Genomic DNA, 21,355 nt, shown 5'->3' with positions numbered 1-21,355 from the left:
TCTCCACTCACTGACAAGATGTTTGGTTTACCCTTACAGCGGGTTCAAGAGGAACTCAGCAAAAACCCTCCTCCAGTCAAAGTTAGTGTACAAGTTACTAATGGCAAGAGGTCGGTTAATGCTACATCTAGTTCTACTAGTACTTCTGCTTCAGGTGGTCCTCCTTCTTCTGCTAAGAAAAGGAAGAATAACTACGACAAACCGCAGAACAAACCCCATAACTCCGGAAAAAGCTCAGGTAAGCCTTCTGGTGGTTTTAAGGGTCCCAAGAAACCTGGGTCTAGTACCTAGGTTCCTGCCCCCTCGTACGTTATTGACAGCTTCCCCAGGGGAAAATTTACAACAAGTTCCTCAAAAATCAATACCAGTAGGGGGGAGGTTAAGTTTTTTCCTAAATCAGTGGAAGAAAATTACCTCAGACTGTTATGTGCTGTCAATAATTCGAGGGGGATTAACACTTCAGTTCAAGAACCCACCTCCTCTGTCTGCAGTTCCGATAAGTTTGTCTCATACTCAAGACCCAGTCAAGTATCAACTTCTATCAGTAGAAGTGGACACAATGTTACAAAAATCTGCAATAGAGGAGGTGTCGCTCTTAACTCTGTCTCCGGGATTTCATTCCCGTCTTTTTCTGGTTCCAAAGAAGACTGGAGGAATGAGGCCAGTCATAGACCTATCTATTCTGAACAACTTTCTTATTGTTCCCCATTTCAAAATGGAAACCAACAGATCAATCAGGGCTTCAATCCTTCCAGGAATGTGGACTACTTCTCTGGATCTTTCAGATGCTTATTTCCACATTCCCATTTCCCATACTTACAGGAAATACCTTCGCTTCGTTTGGAACAACAAAGTTTTCCAGTTCAAGGCTCTCCCTTTTGGCCTGTCTACAGCCCCTTTGGCTTTTACCAAAATCATGCAGGCAGCTATAGCTCACCTACATTCCCTGTCTATTCAGATTCATTCCTACCTGGACGATTCCCTTCTCAAGGAATTTTGCCCAATCAAATTGAGGGTTCAGACAAATTTGGTCATCAATTGTTTTCTGTCCCTAGGCTTCCTAATCTCTTGGAAAAAGTCAGAGATAATTCCTTCTCAAGACTTTGTTTTCCTGGGAGAACATTTCCTAACCAGTGTAGGCCTAGTCCTCCAACCAGAGGAAAAATTTACAAAACTATGTCAGAAAATACATTTATTCCTGACGGTTCAATTAGTCACAGCAGGTCAATTCTTGCAACTTCTGGGTCTATTGAACTCTCTGGCAGATGTAATTCCATTGGGACGACTTCACATTCGTCCGCTTCAGTTTTATCTGCACAAGTTATGGATTCCAGCTTCACAAGAATGGGAAGCATTGATTCCAATCACTCAGCCTTTATTTCCACATCTTCAATGGTGGTTAGTACGGGAAAATGTAATGAGGGGCCTATGTCTGTCCCCTCAAGTTCCCAGTCTAACATTATTCACAGATGCCTCCACCCTCGGTTGGGGAGCATATCTGGAGGGGCTTACAATCTCGGGAGTCTGGAATCCAGATATTTTGGAAGAGCATATCAATGTATTGGAAATGAAAGCAGTTCTGTTTGCACTGAATCATTTCCAAATGTCTCAAAAGAATCAGTCTGTCATTCTGGCCACGGACAACACAACAGTTGTAGCTTATCTCAAGAATCAGGGAGGAACTCATTCACCTTCTCTTTATCAGATAGCCAGAGACATTCTCCTTCTGTGTTTTCAACTCCAGGTTCATCTAGTGGTGAGACATATTGCGGGGCACCTCAATATTCTAGCCGACACTCTATCCAGATCCCTTGCTCCAGTAAACACGGAGTGGGAACTACTTCAAGTAGTTTTCAAAGCTGTGACTCTTCATTGGGGGTCACCTCAGATAGATCTGTTTGCGACCAGTCTCAATCACAAACTTCTAACATTTGTGTCTCCGGTTCCAGATCCAAAATCTTTTGCGGTAGACGCAATGAGCCTATCTTGGAAAGGAATGTTCGGGTACGCCTTCCTTCCTTTCAGGTTTCTCTCCCCAGTACTTCAGAAAATAGCAGGGGAAAATTGCAAGATCATAGTTATTGCTCCAGCATGGCCGAAACAGTCTTGGTTCCCAGACCTTCTGCGCCTATCATGTGCTTGTCCTCTAGTTCTACCTCTGAGACCAGACCTTCTGTCTCAAATCAAGGGCAAGGTTCTTTATCAAAATCCAGAAAAACTGCATCTACACGCCTGGCTTCTCTCAGGGTTAGCCTCAAAAAGAGAGGTTTTTCTGAAAGAGCAACCAAGCATCTCACAAAGTCTGTCAGAGACTCCACTAGCATTGTCTATGATGCAAAATGGTCAATCTTCTCAGATTGGTGTAGTGAGCGGGAAATTGATCCTTTCCAAGTCACTGTACAACAATTAGCAGACTTTCTAGTTTTTCTTTTTGAATCCAAAGGATTATGTCCCTCTACTATTAAGGGATATAGATCAGCTATTTCAAGAACTATTCATATTTCTGGTGGCCCAGATTTTGGAAACAATGAGCATATTTCTCTTTTGGTTCGTAGTTTTAGTCTTGAAAGACCAAGACAAAAAACTTTAGTTCCTAAGTGGGATCTTGGACTAGTTTTATCCTTTGTAAAACTTCCTCCTTTTGAACCAGCAGAAACAATAGATTTAAGGTTTCTTTCCTATAAATGCTGTTTTCTTTTAGCTTTGGCTTCTGGACGGAGAAGGAGTGAAATCCATGCCTTCTCTATTTCTGATGCTTGCCTTCAATTTAACAGGGATAAATCTTCTGTTACTCTTTTAACTGATCCTGCTTTTTTGGCAAAGAATCAGATTCCAGATAAGGGTGCAGAACCAGTCGTGATTCCTGCACTCCCTAGCGATTCTATTTCTGTACTTTTATGTCCAGTAAGAATCCTTTCTATTTATCTGGATAGAACGAGTAGTTTACGTTCTGTTTCTAACTCAAGACTCTTTATTCCTATTAAAAAAGGAATCTCAGATCTTTCTGTTAAAACTATTTCTACTTGGATATGCAAATGCATATCTTTAGCTTATGGTTCTTCTAAGGCAGAACTTTTAAATAGTTTTAATGTTAAAGCTCATGATGTTAGGGGTATCTCTACATCCTGGGCTCTGTTTAACAGTGCATCTTTAGAAGAGGTACTGTCTGCAGGTTTCTGGAGAAATGAGAACTCTTTTATATCTCATTACCTTCAATCTATGGCTACTTTTGCCGAGAGTTTATACTCTCTTGGACCTATAGTTTCAGCGCAAAGATTGAACTTTCCTCCTGTTTCTTCTGTTACAGGGGATTCAGCTTTACGTTAGATTCTGTTACTCAGAATTTATGATGGTAACGTATTTATAGCTATAAAATATTCAAATTTTAAAGTAAATTTGGATTTTATTAGATAAATACTTACCATCATAAATTATAGGTCCCACCCACCTCCCCTTCATCCCCTTTCCTTACATTTCTGTCTTGAGGAAATTGAATGGGAGAATATGGTCAAACAGGGGTATATGTCCGGACCAGTGAGAGTTCGTTTATTTTTAGTCGGGATTTTCCATCTGACCTATGACGCAATTGGGGTTACACTCAGAATTTATGATGGTATTTATCTAATAAAATCCAAATTTACTTTAAAATTTTAATAGTTTCCCTTTACTTCATTGCAATATATCAATCTTAAACCCTTATTCATACATGTATTAAAACACTCAGATAATTAAACAAACCTCTGGTGAAACAGGTCGACTGTAAGCCATAACAGATGGATTTTGATGAACTGTTACTCTTCTGACTCGCCATTCTTTCCTTATATTTTTCTAAAAATAAAGAAAAGTGAAAGTAAACAAATTTTTCAAAAATAAATTGTAGGCATTATGATGATAATGATGATCATGATGTAGTGATGTTTAATGTCTAGAGCCAGAACATGTTAATGCCATGTGATGATAATGATGATCATGATGTAGTGATGTTTAATGTCTAGAGCCAGAACATGTTAATGCCATGTGATGATAATGATGATCATGATGTAGTGATGTTTAATGTCTAGAGCCAGAACATGTTAATGCCATGTGATGGTAATGATGATCATGATGTAGTGATGTTTAATGTCTAGAGCCAGAACATGTTAATGCCATGTGATGGTAATGATGATCATGATGTAGAGATGTTTAACGTCTAGAGCCAGAACATGTTAATGCCTTGTGATTATAATGATGATCATGATGTAGTGATGTTTAATGTCTAGAGCCAGAACATGTTAATGCCATGCGATTATAATGATGATCATGATGTAGTGATGTTTAATGTCTAGGACCAGAACATGTTAATGCCATGTGATGATAATGATGATCATGATGTAGTGATGTTTTAATGTCTAGAGCCAGAACATGTTAATGCCATGTGATGATAATGATGATCATGATGTAGTGATGTTTAATGTCTAGAGCCAGAACATGTTAATGCCATGTGATGATAATGATGATCATGATGTAGTGATGTTTAATGTCTAGAGCCAGAACATGTCAATGCCTTGTGATTATAATGATGATCATGATGTAGTGATGTTTAATGTCTAGAGCCAGAACATGTTAATGCCTTGTGATTATAATGATGATCATGATGTAGTGATGTTTAATGTCTAGAGCCAGAACATGTTAATGCCATGTGATTATAATGATGATCATGATGTAGTGAAAGTAAACAAATTTTTCAAAAATAAATTGTAGGCATTATGATGATAATGATGATCATGATGTATCGATGTTTAATGCCTAGGACCAGAACATTTTAATACCATACTAATATGAACTCTGCGTTGTACTAGACCTACACTATAAGTTAGATTTTTAATGTGCTAGTTCACAAGGTAACAATCCACTGAAAGACATGTCACCTACCACAACACATTATTATGAATATGTGTCCATCAAACTTTGCTTTTACTCCTAAATGATGTGTGCTGAGCAGAGAAGCAGCAAATACAAATTTTTAAGTTTATAGTTTGGACCTATGATAGAACTCACAGTCTCCTGAACTCAATGTTCCCATTCTATACTGGTGAAAATTAAGTTAGTGGTGTCTTTTTAGTCTTACCTTTTTCCATAGGTAACCTGCTTTGATTATTTTGCCTTTCCTAAGTTTGGTTGCATCTTCAGCAGTGTCATCTTCATCTTCTGAAGAACTTGATTCACTATCTGTACTATCATAAAAACTGTTCCTCTTCATACCAAGATTTAATGAAGTCTGCAAAATATTTATGTCAATAAACAATAAAATATAAACAACAATATCACACATTTGCTTCTAATTCATTTTAATCCTAACATATCGTTTTGTTTTTAACGGTTAATATTTCTTATAAAATTTTATTTATAAATTTTGAGTTAGTCATAGTTCCTTAGATATCCTTTATTTAGACATATTCCTACAGAAGAGATATATAAAATTTACTAACATGAAACTTACTAACATGACATATGTGAGGAACCATCTAAAATTCTTGCAGTTTTTTCTACCAAATAATATGATTCCATGTATAGATTATTGGATGTAACCTATATTATCCCCCCCCCCCCCAAAAAAAAAAACAACAACAAAAAAACAAAAACAAACAAACAAAAAACATGGAAATTTGAGATGATCAAGCTGGCAGTCACTTATATTACAAATTTTTGATATTTTATTTCATATGGCTACAGAACACAATTGCCAGGCTTTTATCAATCACCAACTTTTTCCAAAAGCTAATTTGTACCCTATGGTTTTCAGGTTCCTGAATGGATAAACTTTTTATACAGTAACATCAGTCATGTTGGTCACTCGGCAGGCATATACCTCATAATTTTGTAAACAAGAGTGAACATACTGATATATCTTGCTGACTTTACTGTTTTTAATTGAGATTAAGCTGAATATCTGTAATATCAAGGTCTTACCACGTATAACAGTTACTTAACATTATCAATAATCTATACAAATCAGATCAAGGTCAGATAACTCTGTAAGACAGACTTATACAACTTGAAATCATTCCATAAACCAAATATAGTTGACCTATTGCTTAAAGTATCTGAGAAATGGACCAAACCTCAAAACTCAACATTGACCAATGAACCATGAAAATGAGGTCAAGATCAGATGAACCCTGCCAGACAGACAAAAAAACTCTGCAATAATTATACACACAAAATATAGTATTTTTATTTTTATTTTATTTTTGGTGTTTTAACGCCACTTTTAAGCACCGTTTTTGGGCTATTTCGTGGCGGCCAGTTTTTAATTGGTGGAGGAAGCCGGAGTGCCCGGAGAAAACCACCGACCTTCAAGAGAAAACTGACAATCCTAGTCAATTAAGATTGGAGTCGAGTGCACCCACAAGAGTGGGGTTCGAACTAACAACCTCAGTGTTGACTGGCTAGTGATTACAGTAGTAACTACTTAGACCACTCGGCCACCGAGGCCCCCAAAATATAGTATACAAATTGCTTAAAGTGTCTGTGAAACACACCAAACCACAAAAATTTACTATTAACCAATGAACCATGACAATGTGGTCAAGGTCAGATGAATGCTACCAGAGACATCATTCAATTTACCAAATATATTTGTCCTTTTGCTTATAGCATCTGAGAAACAGACTTAACCATAAAAACATAACATTGACAGATTAACCATAAAAATGAGGTCAAGGTAAGATGAAACCTGCCTCACAAACATGTACACAATAAAATCATTCCATACACCAAGTATAGTTGACATATTGCTTGTAGTATATAGACTTGACCATGAAAACTATACCTTTTTCACTGATATATGAAATGAGGTCAAGGTCAGGTAAACCCTTTCTCTCAGGATTTGACCTTGTGAGGATCACATATACCAAATATAGTTATCCTATTACTCATAATAAAGTTTAAATTTCAAAGTTTTTTAAGCAGTCACTGAACCATGAAAATGAGGTCAAGGACAATAGACATTAGACAGATGGAAACTTTGTAACATAAGGTATGAAGCATTCAGGTCTTTTAACTTCTGAAATATAAAGCTTTATGCAAAGAGCCTATGTCTGGCATTCTGCGAATCATTCCTTTTGACATTCGAAAGATAGCTATTTAAAATAAACCAATAGATGCAATGTTTACTTTGATTGCAAAAGAACTCAGTATTTGTGTTGTTTCGGACAAGGTCCTGACCGATTTATGACGTTTTGGTGTTGTCATCAATTTCTGTCAGTCATGGATATTTGAGCATTTTTATCATGAAACATACAAAAAAGTGAAAGAAGAAGGGGATATCTTAGTTGTTATTAATTAGTTCATTCAATATCTTGATAATAATTAAGTCATACAAATCTATATAGCTTGTCTCCATCAACAAACTTTCTGGCAGCACCAGCAGCACCATCTAAAATATCTACTTCCTGGAGATGACCTAGTTTCAATAAGGTCTGTGCCATAGCAACTCCATCATCCCGTCTTCTTATGATCGACCATCTTTCTAGCCAGTCCACTATACTGTGGCCTATAAAAGAAATTCTAATAGACCACCCCTCATCCAAGTCTACTATACTGTTGTCTGTGATAAAAATAAACCATAGACCATCCCTCATTCAAGTCTACTATACTGTTGTCTGTGATAAAAATAAACCATAGACCATCCCTCATTCAAGTCTACTATACTGTTGTCTGTGATAAAAATAAACCATAGACCATCCAACAAACTTTTCTATTATAGACAATCTTTCTATATTTTTACTTTAGAAAAACATAGAATAAACAGAAACACAATTCAAAAAGAACATGAATGAAAAATGTCTAGAAACAACATACTGTCATCAATTAAAATGTTTATTATCGTTTATAAATGGTATATCCTTTATGATAGCAGATCCTTGCAATTGATAGGTCTCTGTTCCATTTCTTCATAAATTGTCCAGATTTAGGAAGATTGAAGGCTAGATAAATTTTTGAAACTTGTCTGTTGTTAAAGACTACATGTTGACCTTTAAATGTCCTTTAGGCTTTTGTGATATGAGTTGCTGTCTCATTGATTAAAAAACCCTTATTCACACACTTAAAACTTTGGACCACTTTCAAGCAACATCAATATAAATGTAATGAAAATCTACGTACCTTCAAAGCAATTTTTATGAACATCTCCATTTCTGACATGGCTGCCAAGTTCTACTCCCGCTTCCGGCTCCTGTAGAGCACCAAGGATCTCACTACAATTAAATATTAAAGTATTTTTAATAATATAGTTACACAGAAACTACAGACAAGTTCTAAATTCTTAACAACACTGAAACAGGTAAAAAATAAAGATAAATATGAAAAAAGTTCTTAGAATAACAAATGTATGCAAAGATAGTAAATGATTTTGTTGAATCATATTAATGCATATCCTTTATCTCCTTATACTCATATTTTCTGTATTTACATACTCTGTTCTATGGTCGGGTTGTTGTCTCTTTGACACATTCCCCATTTCCATTCTCAATTTGATCATATATTCTGTATCAAAAAGGGCATAGTTCTAATGAGAAAAAAAGTTATATCATTTTTTTCTAAGTCAATTTGTATTAACTGAATATGTGTAAAAATACATGCATTACATGATTTCAAACAATAGTAGTTAAAAACAAGTTTTAAAACCTTTCATTTAAACATTCATATTTTTTAAATATGGTCAGTTACAATAATTTTGTTGAAACCTAAGACATTAAAATATACTATGACTCAAAGACTTTACACAAACAACAAACATTTTGACAAACTTGTATATTTAGGACAATTAAATGTAAATGAAATATAAACATCCCCTACTTTATACTAAACTGACACACTGAGTGTGGTTTTTTAATATGCTGGGTCTTTAGGAAACAGTCTGACAGCTCACCTTATTTAAGATGCATAATTCTGACTCCAAGCCAAGTAGTCTTTGATTTTTCTCATAATGCTGTATGCTTTGCAGACAAGCAGTTAAACACAAATTTTAAAGTCTTTGGTTTGACATAGCTGGGATAAAACTCAAGACCTTAACACTCAAGGCCAGCATTCTACAGATTCTATGTTAAAATTTGAATCCCCTTAATAGATTGTTTATGGCTCAATTATGTTCCATTTGTTACCAAGGTTACAGAGGAGAAAATATTTTAAATAAGATTATGATAGCCACACAACAAACATTTAGTTATTGAAATAGCTCATACAAATCTTTTTGGCCAGGAGGGCTGAAAAGTATTTATCAAATTTTATTTTGGGGAAACTTGTAACATACTTTATTACTTTAAAGTTAAAAAGCAATTATTCAATTTAGTTTAGAGTTATCTTTGTTATATCTTTTGAAAATCTGATAGTTTCATTCCAACAATATCAAAATATTGTGGTAGTTCTTGCCACAAAGCAGTTCTTACTATTGCATCTGTCATTCTTTGAAGTGTGTGAATTTATATATCATTTGGTCAGTAATCGTAGAGGTTAGGGTCTAACAAAAAGACCGAATAATGTGTGATAAGTCAGATACATTCAACAGATGAAGCACAGCAGTTAGAACTGTTCTAATATAATGTATTATCAAAAATTATCATGTCTGCCTTACCTGACATTTGTATTTACTCTAAATGCTTGGAATGGAACATTCTTCTCTGAATCCTACAATATAATGTAATACTATTGATTCATTTATTTTCTTTGATACCAATTTTCGTGGATTGAAGAAAATTTGTATTTTCTTGGATATTTGATTTCATGGTTTAGCCAGTCTGCATTCAAGCCTATAGATAGTTTGTAATTCGTTGAACATTTAAATTTGTGGTTTACTTGTACCCATGAAATCCACTAAAACTGGTATTCCACAAATAATAATGATCCACAGTATTCAATAATCAACTACATTTGTATTTTTCTATTTTTTTAAAGCTGATACTCCTAATAATATATACTTGTACAAATGTGATCAACTTGATTTTTGAATGGCCCTGCATGCAAAAAAACTTGAAGCTCAATAGTGAAGCCGTTTAGAAAAATAATCTGTATAAAAAATAACTGTTATTTTCACTAAATTTTCAAAGTCTAAAGCACATAATTTCGGCAAATATCAGCTGAGCGGAACCAAACATAAACTTGATCTGTAACTTATCATAGTAGACTCATATACTAAAAATCAGCTCAATACGTGAAGGCATTTAGAAAAACGTCTGTATAATTGTTCGTTGCGGAATGACAGGATGATGGAATGATGGACAAGGGTAAAACTATATGGCCCTTTGTGGTCAGGGCCATAAAAAGTACTATAAATCTACCATATGACATCCTTCAGATGTTCATAAGACATTAGTCTGTCGGACATCAGTACTAATATCTTTGAATTTTGTCTTACATATTAGCATAATGGCTTCAAACTTCTTACATTTAGTGCAAAACATCAAAAACTGCCAAAAAGTCTCATTTTGATATCTTGTCATTGAGATATTTAGATATGAGCAACACCTTTACCCAAAAGAGTTTTTGCTACAAAATGCATGTTAAAGAGTGTAAAATATCCTTTCGGGTGAAGCTGTTACTTGTATATAAATTTTAACAAAAAACTTAGGCCAAATATGTAAATCATAGCGAATCATAAGTGACCTGTCTGCACTCAACAGTCCCAATTATATTAACCTGTTCATTAATCACTAGAATTGACATTAATTGAAAGGCTTGACAAAGTTTTGTATTTTTGCAATTTCAGAGGCCAGAGTGAGGCCAAATAATGGCTCTTCTCACCTCCTCCTTTGTGTATGCTAACCCGGTTCTACACAATCATTGAATACACTACAGAACTTATAATTCTGTGTATGTCTTTACAAGGAGAATACACTCACTGGACTGATAAAAATAAATGATATTGCTGCTTTTTAAAAGTGAAATACAATATTTCACCACTTAACGGCATACGATACAGTAGCAGGGGCAGATAATAACTCACAATTTGTGCATTGCTTGTGCCATGTTGCATATAATATGCATCCAAAATTTACCAGAAACACACTGAGGTCAACAAATCAGTTGCTTGAACTTGATAGCAGTCTCAGAGGAATATAGAGATGCTGTTTATGCAGGTGGCTAATATCTACTGTGTGACATAAATTTCTATTTAATAGAAAAATGGTAACCTATACTTTTCTGTCAACAAAATAGTCAATAACTGTCAGAGATTTGTATGAAGTGGTTTGTGAGAGGGAATGCTTACATGAGGATGTGGTATTCACAATACAGTGTGATCTTATTTTGTGCTAAACAGAAATGCTGTCTTTAGCAATAAAAAAATGAAATTTACTGCTTGGGGAAACTACCTTAAAAGCATATAAAATAAGGAACACTATACAAAAGACTGGGTGAAAATATCTCTTTTCGTTTGAAAGCTTTGCAATTTTTCAGGCGAGGTATTGAAATGAGAAAATTCGTGTTTTTACATCAAACAGGCCAAAATCAAACGGAAATGTCTCATAAGTCATGAAGGTATATTTTTCTTTGCATATTTTGATAGAGCATATAAAAATTGACTTTGTGTCAAAAATTTATGGAACCACCAACGAGGGATCTCTTTTACATCCTAATGTCCTTACACAGATTCCAACTTTCAAGTTTCAAAACATAAGGCTTCCAGGTATTTTTAAATATTTGAAATTCAAATGTCAAGAGTAGACAAATGTGGAAGATCAAATGGAAGAATCGCCTTCTCTATTAATGTTTATATTGAATTTAAGTACACTTTGTGTATGATTTTACCTGATTAGACACAGTCAGTGACCTGAGGACAGCACCAATAGCATGAGCCCATCCATCACAATCTTCCTTTCCTGCAGCTCTAAAACATAGTTCCTCTCCTTTTGGTGTGTGGATATGAAACTCACCCTGAAAAACAATAAATACATAATTTCTTCTTTTAACCTTCACTTTATTGCGTTAAAATTTGGTCATGGTTATATGAAATATCCTACATAATGTTCTTAGTTTTTTTGTCTATTTGTCCATCAAGAAGAATTTATTCTATTTATGAACTCTTTGTATTCAATTGATCAAAATAAAACGGGAGGGTAAAGAACTAACAACTTGTCTAACCCACTATTAAATGCAGCTATGATGCCATTAAAAATATACTTCCACAGGATTGATAAAAAATAACATGCAACAGGTAGATTGTGGTCAATTTTGAAATTGTTTTTAGACTGGAAAATATAGAGTGCATGTGAGTAAAAATATATTAACTGTCATGTAAATATTTAATAAATACTTAAAATATTTCAATATTTTCTACTCTGTCACAAATATGTCATAATTATGCATTTTTGTCATATGTTGTAGATAAATTGAATTTTGCTATCCATCAGCAGTTAAATCTGTGAGTGTTCATAATATTCGTAAGAATTCACAGTGAACTTTGCACTTACCTTAAAGTTATATATAAAGCTTTAATAAAATTCATGCCATTTTGCAATACCTGGTACTTTAAAAACATATACAGATCAAAAGTCCTAAGGATTAAGTGCACTCCCCTTATCTCCTATCATTCACATACAATTTGAAAATAATTCAATAATAAAATTATTACATTATGTAAAGTTTCTGAGAAACACATCTATTCCAAAGACTTTAAACCAGGTCACACGTGCACAAAAGTGAGGTTGATAATAATGACTGGTTGACAAGTCTTATACAATTGTAATAAGCTACCATGTTGATCTTTATGAAAGAGCTATAATATAAAAAGGAATTAGCAATTGCTTACACTGCAGCTGACTACAAAAACGCAAATATCAATGCTATGCATCCTGTGACTATTTGCATGGATCATATAAACCTATGACAATCAGTCTACAGATGAGGAATTCAATAGAAAAGAGTATACAAACCAAACTCTCTGCTTTGAAACTGGTCAATGAGGGGCAGACAACTGATGCACCATGTAAATTGATTGTATCTATGACCACATATCTATCTCGTTTTGGATGACACACCAGCTGATCTTCTTCCAATGTAAACCATCTGATCTTCCATTTTTTGCTCTGTTCCTGTAATTGAAAAAGTATATACATTTTTTTTTGTACATGTAGTCAATGGACTAAAGTGTGCTGCATACTCTTTATTAATGCAATTACATTTACTAGCACAGTTTATGCTAATACCTGATGTTGACTTGACAGCAATAAAGCTCAGAACAGAGACAGAATACATAAAATCTGAGTATCATGACATGTCAAACATCCTTTAGTTTTCCATCTTTTCATGTTTCTTCAAATAGAAACTTACAATTAGTTATTGGTGTGCAACTTATTTATTTTTAAAAACTATAGTTTATTTGAAGTTTCACACCTAAGCATGCACACAGGGGTCAGGGCCTAATCTAGGATTTTGGAGAGGTAGAAGTGACTTCCCCTTCCATGAGAGAGTAGGGAGAAGTGGGCAACTTCTTGAAGTGATATTCCATTACCGTTTTAGTTGAGTAGTGTTTTCATGCTTATCATTAAGAAAATTGTTTTATATATATGCAATAATAAAATGCTCCGCTGGGCGCAGCTTGATACGACCTCAGAGGTCAAACCCTGAACAGTTGGGGCAAGTATGGACACAACATTCAAGCTTGATACAGCACTGAATTTGGATTGTAATTAAATATTTGACACAGCATAGGTTTCTGACACAGAATGAATGTGGTCTAAGAACTTTAAAATTTTTAATTTACCTATTCAAACCATATCATTATTATTTGCTTTTATATATAAATCAGAAATAACCAATTTAAAATGGAAAATTTTAAAGAAAAAAAAATCCCTCCCCCAAATTTTTTGAACCCCCTTATGATTCATCACCCCCAAACTCAATCCCAGCCTTCCCTTTGTGGTATGGTACCTTGCAGTACAATTTCAGAGAGATCCATACACTTGAACACAAGTTATTGTCTGGAAACTAGAAAAATGCTTGTTTTTAGCCCCTTTTTGGCCCCAAATTCCTAAACGTTTTAGACAATTACCCCCAAACTCAATTCCAGCTTTCCCTTTGTGATATGGAACCTTGTGGTACAATTTCATAAAGATCCATACACTTACACACAAGTTATTGTCCTGAAACTAGAAAAATGCTTGTTTTTTGCCCCTTTTTGGCCCCTTATTCCTAAAATTTTGAGGCAATTACCCCCAAAATCAATGCCAGCCTTCCCTTTGTGGTATGGTACCTTGCAGTACAATTTCAGAGAGATCCATACACTTGAACACAAGTTATTGTCTGGAAACTAGAAAAATGTTTATTTTTGGCCCCTTATTCCTAAACGTTTTGGGCAATTACCCCCAAACTCAATTCCAGCTTTCCCTGTGTGATATGGAACCTTGTAGTACAATTTCAGAAAGATCCATACACTTAAACACAAGTTATTGTCATGAAACTAGAAAAATGCTTGTTTTTTGCCCCTTTTTTTGCCCCTAATTCCTATAATTTTGAGGCAATTACCCCCCAAATCAATCCCAGCATTCCCTTTGTGATATGGAACCTTGTGGTACAATGTCAGAGAGATCCATACACTAACACACAAGTTATGTCTAGAAGTTACAAAAATGCTTATTTTTGGCCCTAATTCCTTAACTGTTGGTACCATAACCCCCAAAATCAATCCCAACCTTCCTTTTGTGATATTGAACCTTATGGTAAAATTTCATAGAGATCCATTCACTTAAACTAAAGTTAGAGTGCGAAAACAAACGTGTCTTCGGACGACAATGACGCCAACGTCATAACAATATACGACCGCAAAAAAAAATATACTTACCAGTACAGTGTTTTTAAATGACATTGTGTGTACTGAAAATTCTTAATAAAAAACTTTAGACAATATAGTTGTTATTTATTTAGTCAGATTATGTGTACTGTAAACTTGAATTAAATTTCAATAAAATGTGTTGCTAGTATATCATGCGTTATCTCATGTACATCTCATGTACATCTGCCTCAATTTATTGTTAAACATTCAGAAAAATATGACTCTCAGTTTATCTGATAACTTGGCAATTTGTTTTATATCACCACTTCTTGTCATAATTTAGTAAAACATCATTGGATGTCCAGGCCATCATGTCAGTTGTAATTTGAGATTCTCGTGAATGGTTGTAGACCTATAAATGAAGATATCTGTCAATCACATATAAATTAACTGATAAAGAGCTAAATTAATGAGTTGGTCGTGGAAAAAAACACACTGCTGATCACAAGCTGACCACGAGTTGTACATTTGCAATCAAATTATCCATCAGCTGTTTTTTTATTTTTACTCTTTACATATCAATTTTTATCAGTGAATAGCAAAAAATCACCCGTTAATAAACGTATTTACACTTTTGGTATTTAGCTGAATTTTGTCTCTGAATGACCTTAGATCTGCTCCGAATAACCTTCTGATGTCAAGCAACAATCACTTTTTAATTATGACGTCAAATTTTTTCAAATTACTGAAAACAAATCAGCTGAGTGCTAACGCAACATCCTCATGACGAAAATCATTGTAAAATGATAACTCAAACAGTCGCTCCATTTCCCGTTTCAATAGTTTTGAATGTCAAATCCGAGGATGTTCAAAGTCTCTGTTGTATTTATTTCATTTAATCGCCGATAGAATTAGTCCTTGGTTGTTTAGAAAATCTCGATTTTCCTTGTCCGTCGCCATTTTTGTTTACTGTGGGACTTGTAAATCACAAGTTGTCTCCCTTATACCGATTTTGATAGCAGCTTGACTTCGCTATGGAGTCAAGTTGGCTGGGGAGTTTAAGCCATTTTCAAAATTCTTTGGCAACTTAAATCGTCATTTTGCCGGCACGATAATGGCCTGACAGGGGTATGTAGGCAAACTTAATGGCTATCACTGAAGCATGGCAGCGAGTCCAATTTTTCCACCAGCTCACCCCACTTTTTACCAATTAGCACCACTCTTGTTAACCAACTTGCACCACTTTGGCGGCCTTAATTCAGAAGGACTTAATTCGCTACAGAATTCAGATGCTCTGAATTCCGAATTCTAGATCAAATGTGGCAAGCATTTAAGGAAGGAGTAACATTTCTTAGGCCAAAATAAAAATATTGTATGTTTGCCCAAACGCGATTGACCCAAAAAAAAAACCGCCCACTCAAATTCTTTTTTTTGCCGTTTTTTTGGAAGAACTTTTTTTTTCAGTTTTTTTTCGTGTCCGCTCCGTCATCGTATAAAACTTAATGTTCGTCGTCTTTGCGTTTGAAAGTAACTGTGAATAAGATTAAAAGAAAGTGTGTAAGAGACGCAGTTAATCGATATTCGATGTTCTCGGTTTTTATCTTCTGATTTAATGAACGTAAAGAAGTAAAACATGTAAAAATGGCAGACAGTTTATTTACGCTGTCATCGTCTGTACTACTTAAAATAAACCAAAAAATAAAGCCTATTGTGTCTAATAGGCTTTATTGCTTTAACAATAAGAAAACCTGGAATGATGTTTTTGATGAGGTTGCCGATCCTGATGAGATGGACATGCCGAAAACCGATGAAGTCGTTGTTACTGTATCCGACAAGAGTGGGCTACAAACTTTCGAGCCTGACATGAGTGAACCTATTGAGGTTGTACAGGAATTTGACAATAAACTTAAGTTTGCTACTTTTACTGTGAAAAGATACCATTCTGAGTTGTTGAGTGATTTAATTCTATATAGTAGACTAATTTATACGGGTCTTAAATTCATGGCTTTTGATTGTCTCTACAAAGGTTTGACGGAAAAAAAAGATATACTGTTTTAATATTTTCATGCAAATTCTGATAAAAAAAAAAAGAATTTGCCTACCTTCCTACCCACACCCAGTCATCATTGGGTCAGGTTTGGGCAAACTGAAATATTTTTAACTGTGGCCTTATTGACACTCATATTCCATCTAAGATGTCATCATCAAAACACAAACACCCATGGGTTAACACTCAGACTCGACGCTTGAGTAGAAGGTAAGCAAGAGCTTACAGGAGAGTAAAAAGCACCAACAACTCCAATGACAGGACATGTTATAAGAGACTAAAAGCAGAAACGCAGAGAGAATTGAGAACAGCACAGCAAGATTTTATAAAAACAACAGTAAACGCTTTTGGTCCTATGTAAAGAGTAAGAAGCAAGAACCAGCTGGAATATCACCTCTTCTGAATAAAGATGGATTTTTACACAGTGACAGTCATTCCAAAGCTGAAATCCAGAACCACCAATTTCAGTCTGTGTACACAGAAGAAGACTTGACCACCATGCCAGATACAGGACCAAGCCCATTTGATAGCATGAATGACATACAGATTAATGGAATTAGCATCATCAAGCTATTGAATTGACTTAACCAATACAAAGCGTCCTGTCCAGACCAAATACCAACCAGGTTCCTGAAAACATGTGCAGCTGAGATCTCACCAGCACTCGTCCTACTTTTCCAGTATTCCATAAACTTGGGAACTGTACCATCAGACTGGAGAGAGGCTCTTATTACACCGCTTTTTAAGAAAGGAGAGCGCAATGTTCCATCAAATTATCGGCCAGTGTCCCTCACATCAGTTGTCAGCAAAGTTCTTGAACATGTCATTCATTCGTCCATCATGAGCAGTGTTCCAGCTTGAATCTCAGGGCAGAAGGGTGCTAGTTGTCTGAAAGGGCACTTTAGCGTTATAACCCAGATTTTAAGGGCAATGTTGGACAGTGTATAAATTACCTTGAATATTGCTAGGCTCAGCTGGAGAACATTAGTTGTATTTAAACCATATTCAGAAATTAATGTGTTCTTGATGTTGGTTCCAGTAAGAATTTTTTTCATCAAATTATCATACCATGAAGCAAAGCATATCATTTTGATGTTAATCTTAACAAACTTGTACATTTGGTGTGGAAAATAATCATCAGAAATTTCAATGTTTTATAACTTATACCAAAATAAACAAGTAGTTTTGAAAGATGGAGTTATACATGCAAAATTGAATGTTGAATGTAATTAAATTATCTACATTTAAATTAATTGTTCAAACATATAGTATATATGTTATTGAGAGTTATTTATTATCATTTGAATTGTTACAAAAAAGTATTTTTAAGTGCACACCAAAGTGCTCCTCAGTAAGGAGTTTTATAACAGGTGAGACAGGAGATGATCATATTTTATATTGATGCAATAATATATTGCAGAAGGTATAAACAGTTACTTTTTTCTCCATCATTGTTAAAAATAAATTTGTTGAGTGCTCCTATGTCAGGAGGATTATAAAATACAAGAAGTATTAAAAACAGGAAGTGAATCTTGTTATGTTCAAAGTACAAATTTCTTTGATTCCTCTTTAAATTTCATACTCATGGTTATGAAACAAAAAATTTTTTACCAATTAAGTCAAAACTATGTATGCCTTTAAAATTGTTTAAGATTTTATTTTTTATGTTATGCCTACTGAAATAAATTTTTTCAGGTGTACATGCTGTACATAAACATTACAAATGGATAACATGTGGACATTTCATTCTGTATTAAATATCTAGTATTTGTTCAATTATCTTAAATCCACTAATTAGCAGTAAACAATCATTAACAAAGGTGATAAAACTGCCAAAGCACTAGGTATTTAACTTAATCCCATTGTCAGTTAATTAGTGTTACACAATCAGGTAACAATTTTACCGGAAACGCCGGTAGGCATGAAATTTGGAAATTTTATTTTTTTTCCAAAGGCAGAGGGGTGCATTCTTTTACTTTGGAGGGCAGAAGGGCGGGGGTAAGGGCACCAAGGGCGGGCCGCCCTTCTATTTAGGGCAGGCGGGAACACTGATGAGACATCTAGATAACTTCAAGATTTTGACAGATTGAACATGGATTCCGCTCCAAAAGATCATGCGAATCACAGCTGATATCAACAATCCAAGAAATAGCAGAAAAACTAAAATCAGGGAGAGATCAGGTTGATATCATATTATTGGATTTTGCCAAAGCTTTCGACAAAGTGCCACACCAAGGCCTTTTGTACAAGCTAGGATTTTATGGGATTAGAGGAAACACCCAAAAATGGATATAATAATTTTTGTCATCTCAGACACAAAAAGTGATAGTAGAAGGCTCCGTTCTAGGTCCACTCTTGTTCCTGGTATACATTAACGACCTGCCTGATACTGTTTCATCTTCCGCAGTTTGACTTTTTGCTGATGACAGTTTGTTATAAAAGCACATCAGGAATCAAGCAGATGCAAGTAACCTCCAACAAGACCTGGCTGCCCTAGAGCAATGGGAACATATATGGCAGATGAGCTTTCACCCTGCTAAATGCATAGTCATCAGAGTAAGCACCAATCGGAAAAACACCTTGGAGACACAGTACATGTACCACCTACATGGACACCAACTCGAAGTTGTAGACAGCAGCAAATATCTTGGGGTTACTCTCAGCGAAGATCTAACTTGGAAAAAGCACGCAGAGATAACTGCAGCCAAAGCCTCAAGAAATCTTTGATTCTTGCGCCGCAACTTCAGATTGTAACAGAACATTCCGAGAAACAACATACAGATTCATGGTTCCGACCAACATTGGAGTACGCGTCTGCTGTATGGGACCCATACAAAGTCGAAGGCATAAACCACCTCGACAAAGCACAAAGGAGAGGAGCCTGTTATGTCTGTAATAACTACAGAGATAAAAACCCTGGATGTGTCACCAAAATGATTCAGCTTCTTAACTGGGAATCACTACAAGTCCGACGTAAGGACCATCGCCTGTTGATCATGTACAAGGCCATCAATGGCATGATTTCCATACCAGAAACCGACAGCATCATCAACAAAAGTGAGTGGGAAGGATTGGCAGACCTTTATTTTTTGGGATTAAACTACTTTTCAATAGTGAAGCCAGTTGGCAGGCCTTTAAATCATCAGGATTTAACTACATTTCATAAGTAGGGCCATTTGGTAGGTCCAAATTAAGCGGGATTAAACTATTTTTCATAAGTATTTTCATAATGTTTTTTCTACATTGGCTAGAGGTATAGGGGGGGGTTGAGATCTAAAAAAACATGTTTAACCCCGCCGCATTTTTGCGCCTGTCCCAAGTCAGGAGCCTCTGGCCTTTGTTAGTCTTGTATCATTTTTAATTTTAGTTTCTTGTGTATAATTTGGAGTTTAGTATGACGTCCATTATCACTGAACTAGTATACATATTTGTTTAGGGGCCAGCTGAAGGACGCCTCCGGGTGCGAAGTTTCTCACTGCATTGAAGACCCATTGGTGGCCTTCGGCAGTTGTCTGCTCTATGGTCTGGTTTTTGTCTCTTTGACACATTCCCCATTTCCATTCTCAATTTTATCAGATCATATGTTTTCGTAGGTCATATGAATTCGTACTATGCATACTTTTTCAATGGAAATTGTGACGTCACAATGCATTCTTAATAGCACGAAAACCCATGAGACGAGGATATGTTGTCATTGTTGGTTAACATGAGTGGGTTTAAATGAGCTTGTATTTACACTAATTACTCATTGTGTCACTTTTATGAACAGAAAAGTGTGCCTGTGTAAGAGAAAACTGTTTAGCCATCAGAAAACACTTCCCTGTGATGCTTCGAATCAAGGACGTATGTTAGTTATACGTCCTTGTTCGAATGTTTACAACTATCTGACAGAAAAATAGCAGATGAATGAGGTCATTGAGATTAATTATCAGTGGATACTTTTGACAAGTAAGAGCAAAGTCAACTGAACGCAGCTTCTCATATTACGCGAGTTGTATGCAAATACTTAATAAAAAAAAGTTTCTAGTAGTAAGATATTACCAATCGTAATAAAAATCCATTTTTCAAACATTGTACATCTTTTTCCATTCTTGTCTGCTACTTCCGGAATAAGGCGATCATAATTTCAACATGAGGTTCGGAGAAAACGTAATAATTTTCCGGTAAATGAGCAAAATGATTTTATATTCGAAATAAATTATGTATATGAAAACTCGGTACTTGCAAACAGGACTGACATCACAATTAGTTTAAGTGTCATCCCAGACCTATTTACCGTGTTGACTACTATAAACTGCCACTTTACTGCATAATTCATCATTGGACTCCACTGATATAAACAAATTTAGCATGTACAAGAATTACGGACATTTCAAGGCGAGATAACTCGTGTTACTTTTCTATTTTGGTTTCCATCTTGTTCTCATCGTCTGGTGACCAGGCCCAAGACCACAATTAATGATCACGAATATAGTTCCTTTTAATTAGAGTGTAGTTTTTCTTAATTTTTTTTCTTTCCCTTCCTCACTCATTTCTTAGTTTTTTTTGGGTGGAAATAAAAG

General features: G+C 35.2%; 1 protein-coding gene and 1 long non-coding RNA gene across 4 annotated transcripts in view; both read right to left on the bottom strand.

Annotated features, from left to right (window-relative positions):
* Positions 1–20,895, bottom strand: part of LOC127732933 (pleckstrin-2-like) — a 40,069-nt gene extending 19,174 nt beyond the window's left edge. For all 3 annotated transcript variants that reach the window (XR_007996555.1, XR_007996568.1, XM_052242183.1), the window contains exons 1-8: positions 20,835–20,895; positions 12,909–13,067; positions 11,785–11,910; positions 9,614–9,666; positions 8,146–8,237; positions 7,362–7,534; positions 5,108–5,257; positions 3,739–3,828 (exon numbers count right to left, since the gene is read on the bottom strand). Coding sequence is in view for 1 of the 3 variants with exons in the window: in XM_052242183.1 (XP_052098143.1) it covers positions 3,739–3,828; positions 5,108–5,257; positions 7,362–7,534; positions 8,146–8,237; positions 9,614–9,666; positions 11,785–11,910; positions 12,909–13,067; positions 20,835–20,882 (891 nt within the window). In the remaining 2 variants the exon portion in view is untranslated. The remainder of the gene's footprint in view (positions 1–3,738; positions 3,829–5,107; positions 5,258–7,361; positions 7,535–8,145; positions 8,238–9,613; positions 9,667–11,784; positions 11,911–12,908; positions 13,068–20,834) is intronic.
* Positions 13,713–14,783, bottom strand: LOC127734480 (uncharacterized). The gene is made up of 2 exons (XR_007997633.1): positions 14,378–14,783; positions 13,713–14,066 (listed from the first exon to the last, which is right to left on the bottom strand). It is a non-coding gene; the product is annotated as an uncharacterized LOC127734480 (long non-coding RNA).
* Positions 20,896–21,355: the final 460 nt, after the last annotated feature.

The sequence above is a fragment of the Mytilus californianus genome, unplaced genomic scaffold (genome assembly GCF_021869535.1).
Source record: "Mytilus californianus isolate M0D057914Y unplaced genomic scaffold, xbMytCali1.0.p SCAF_1, whole genome shotgun sequence".
In the NCBI taxonomy this organism is placed as follows: Eukaryota; Metazoa; Mollusca; class Bivalvia; order Mytilida; family Mytilidae; genus Mytilus; species Mytilus californianus.
The sequence above is the reverse complement of the archived record's forward strand: the minus strand, read 5'-3'. Positions and strand labels throughout refer to the sequence as shown.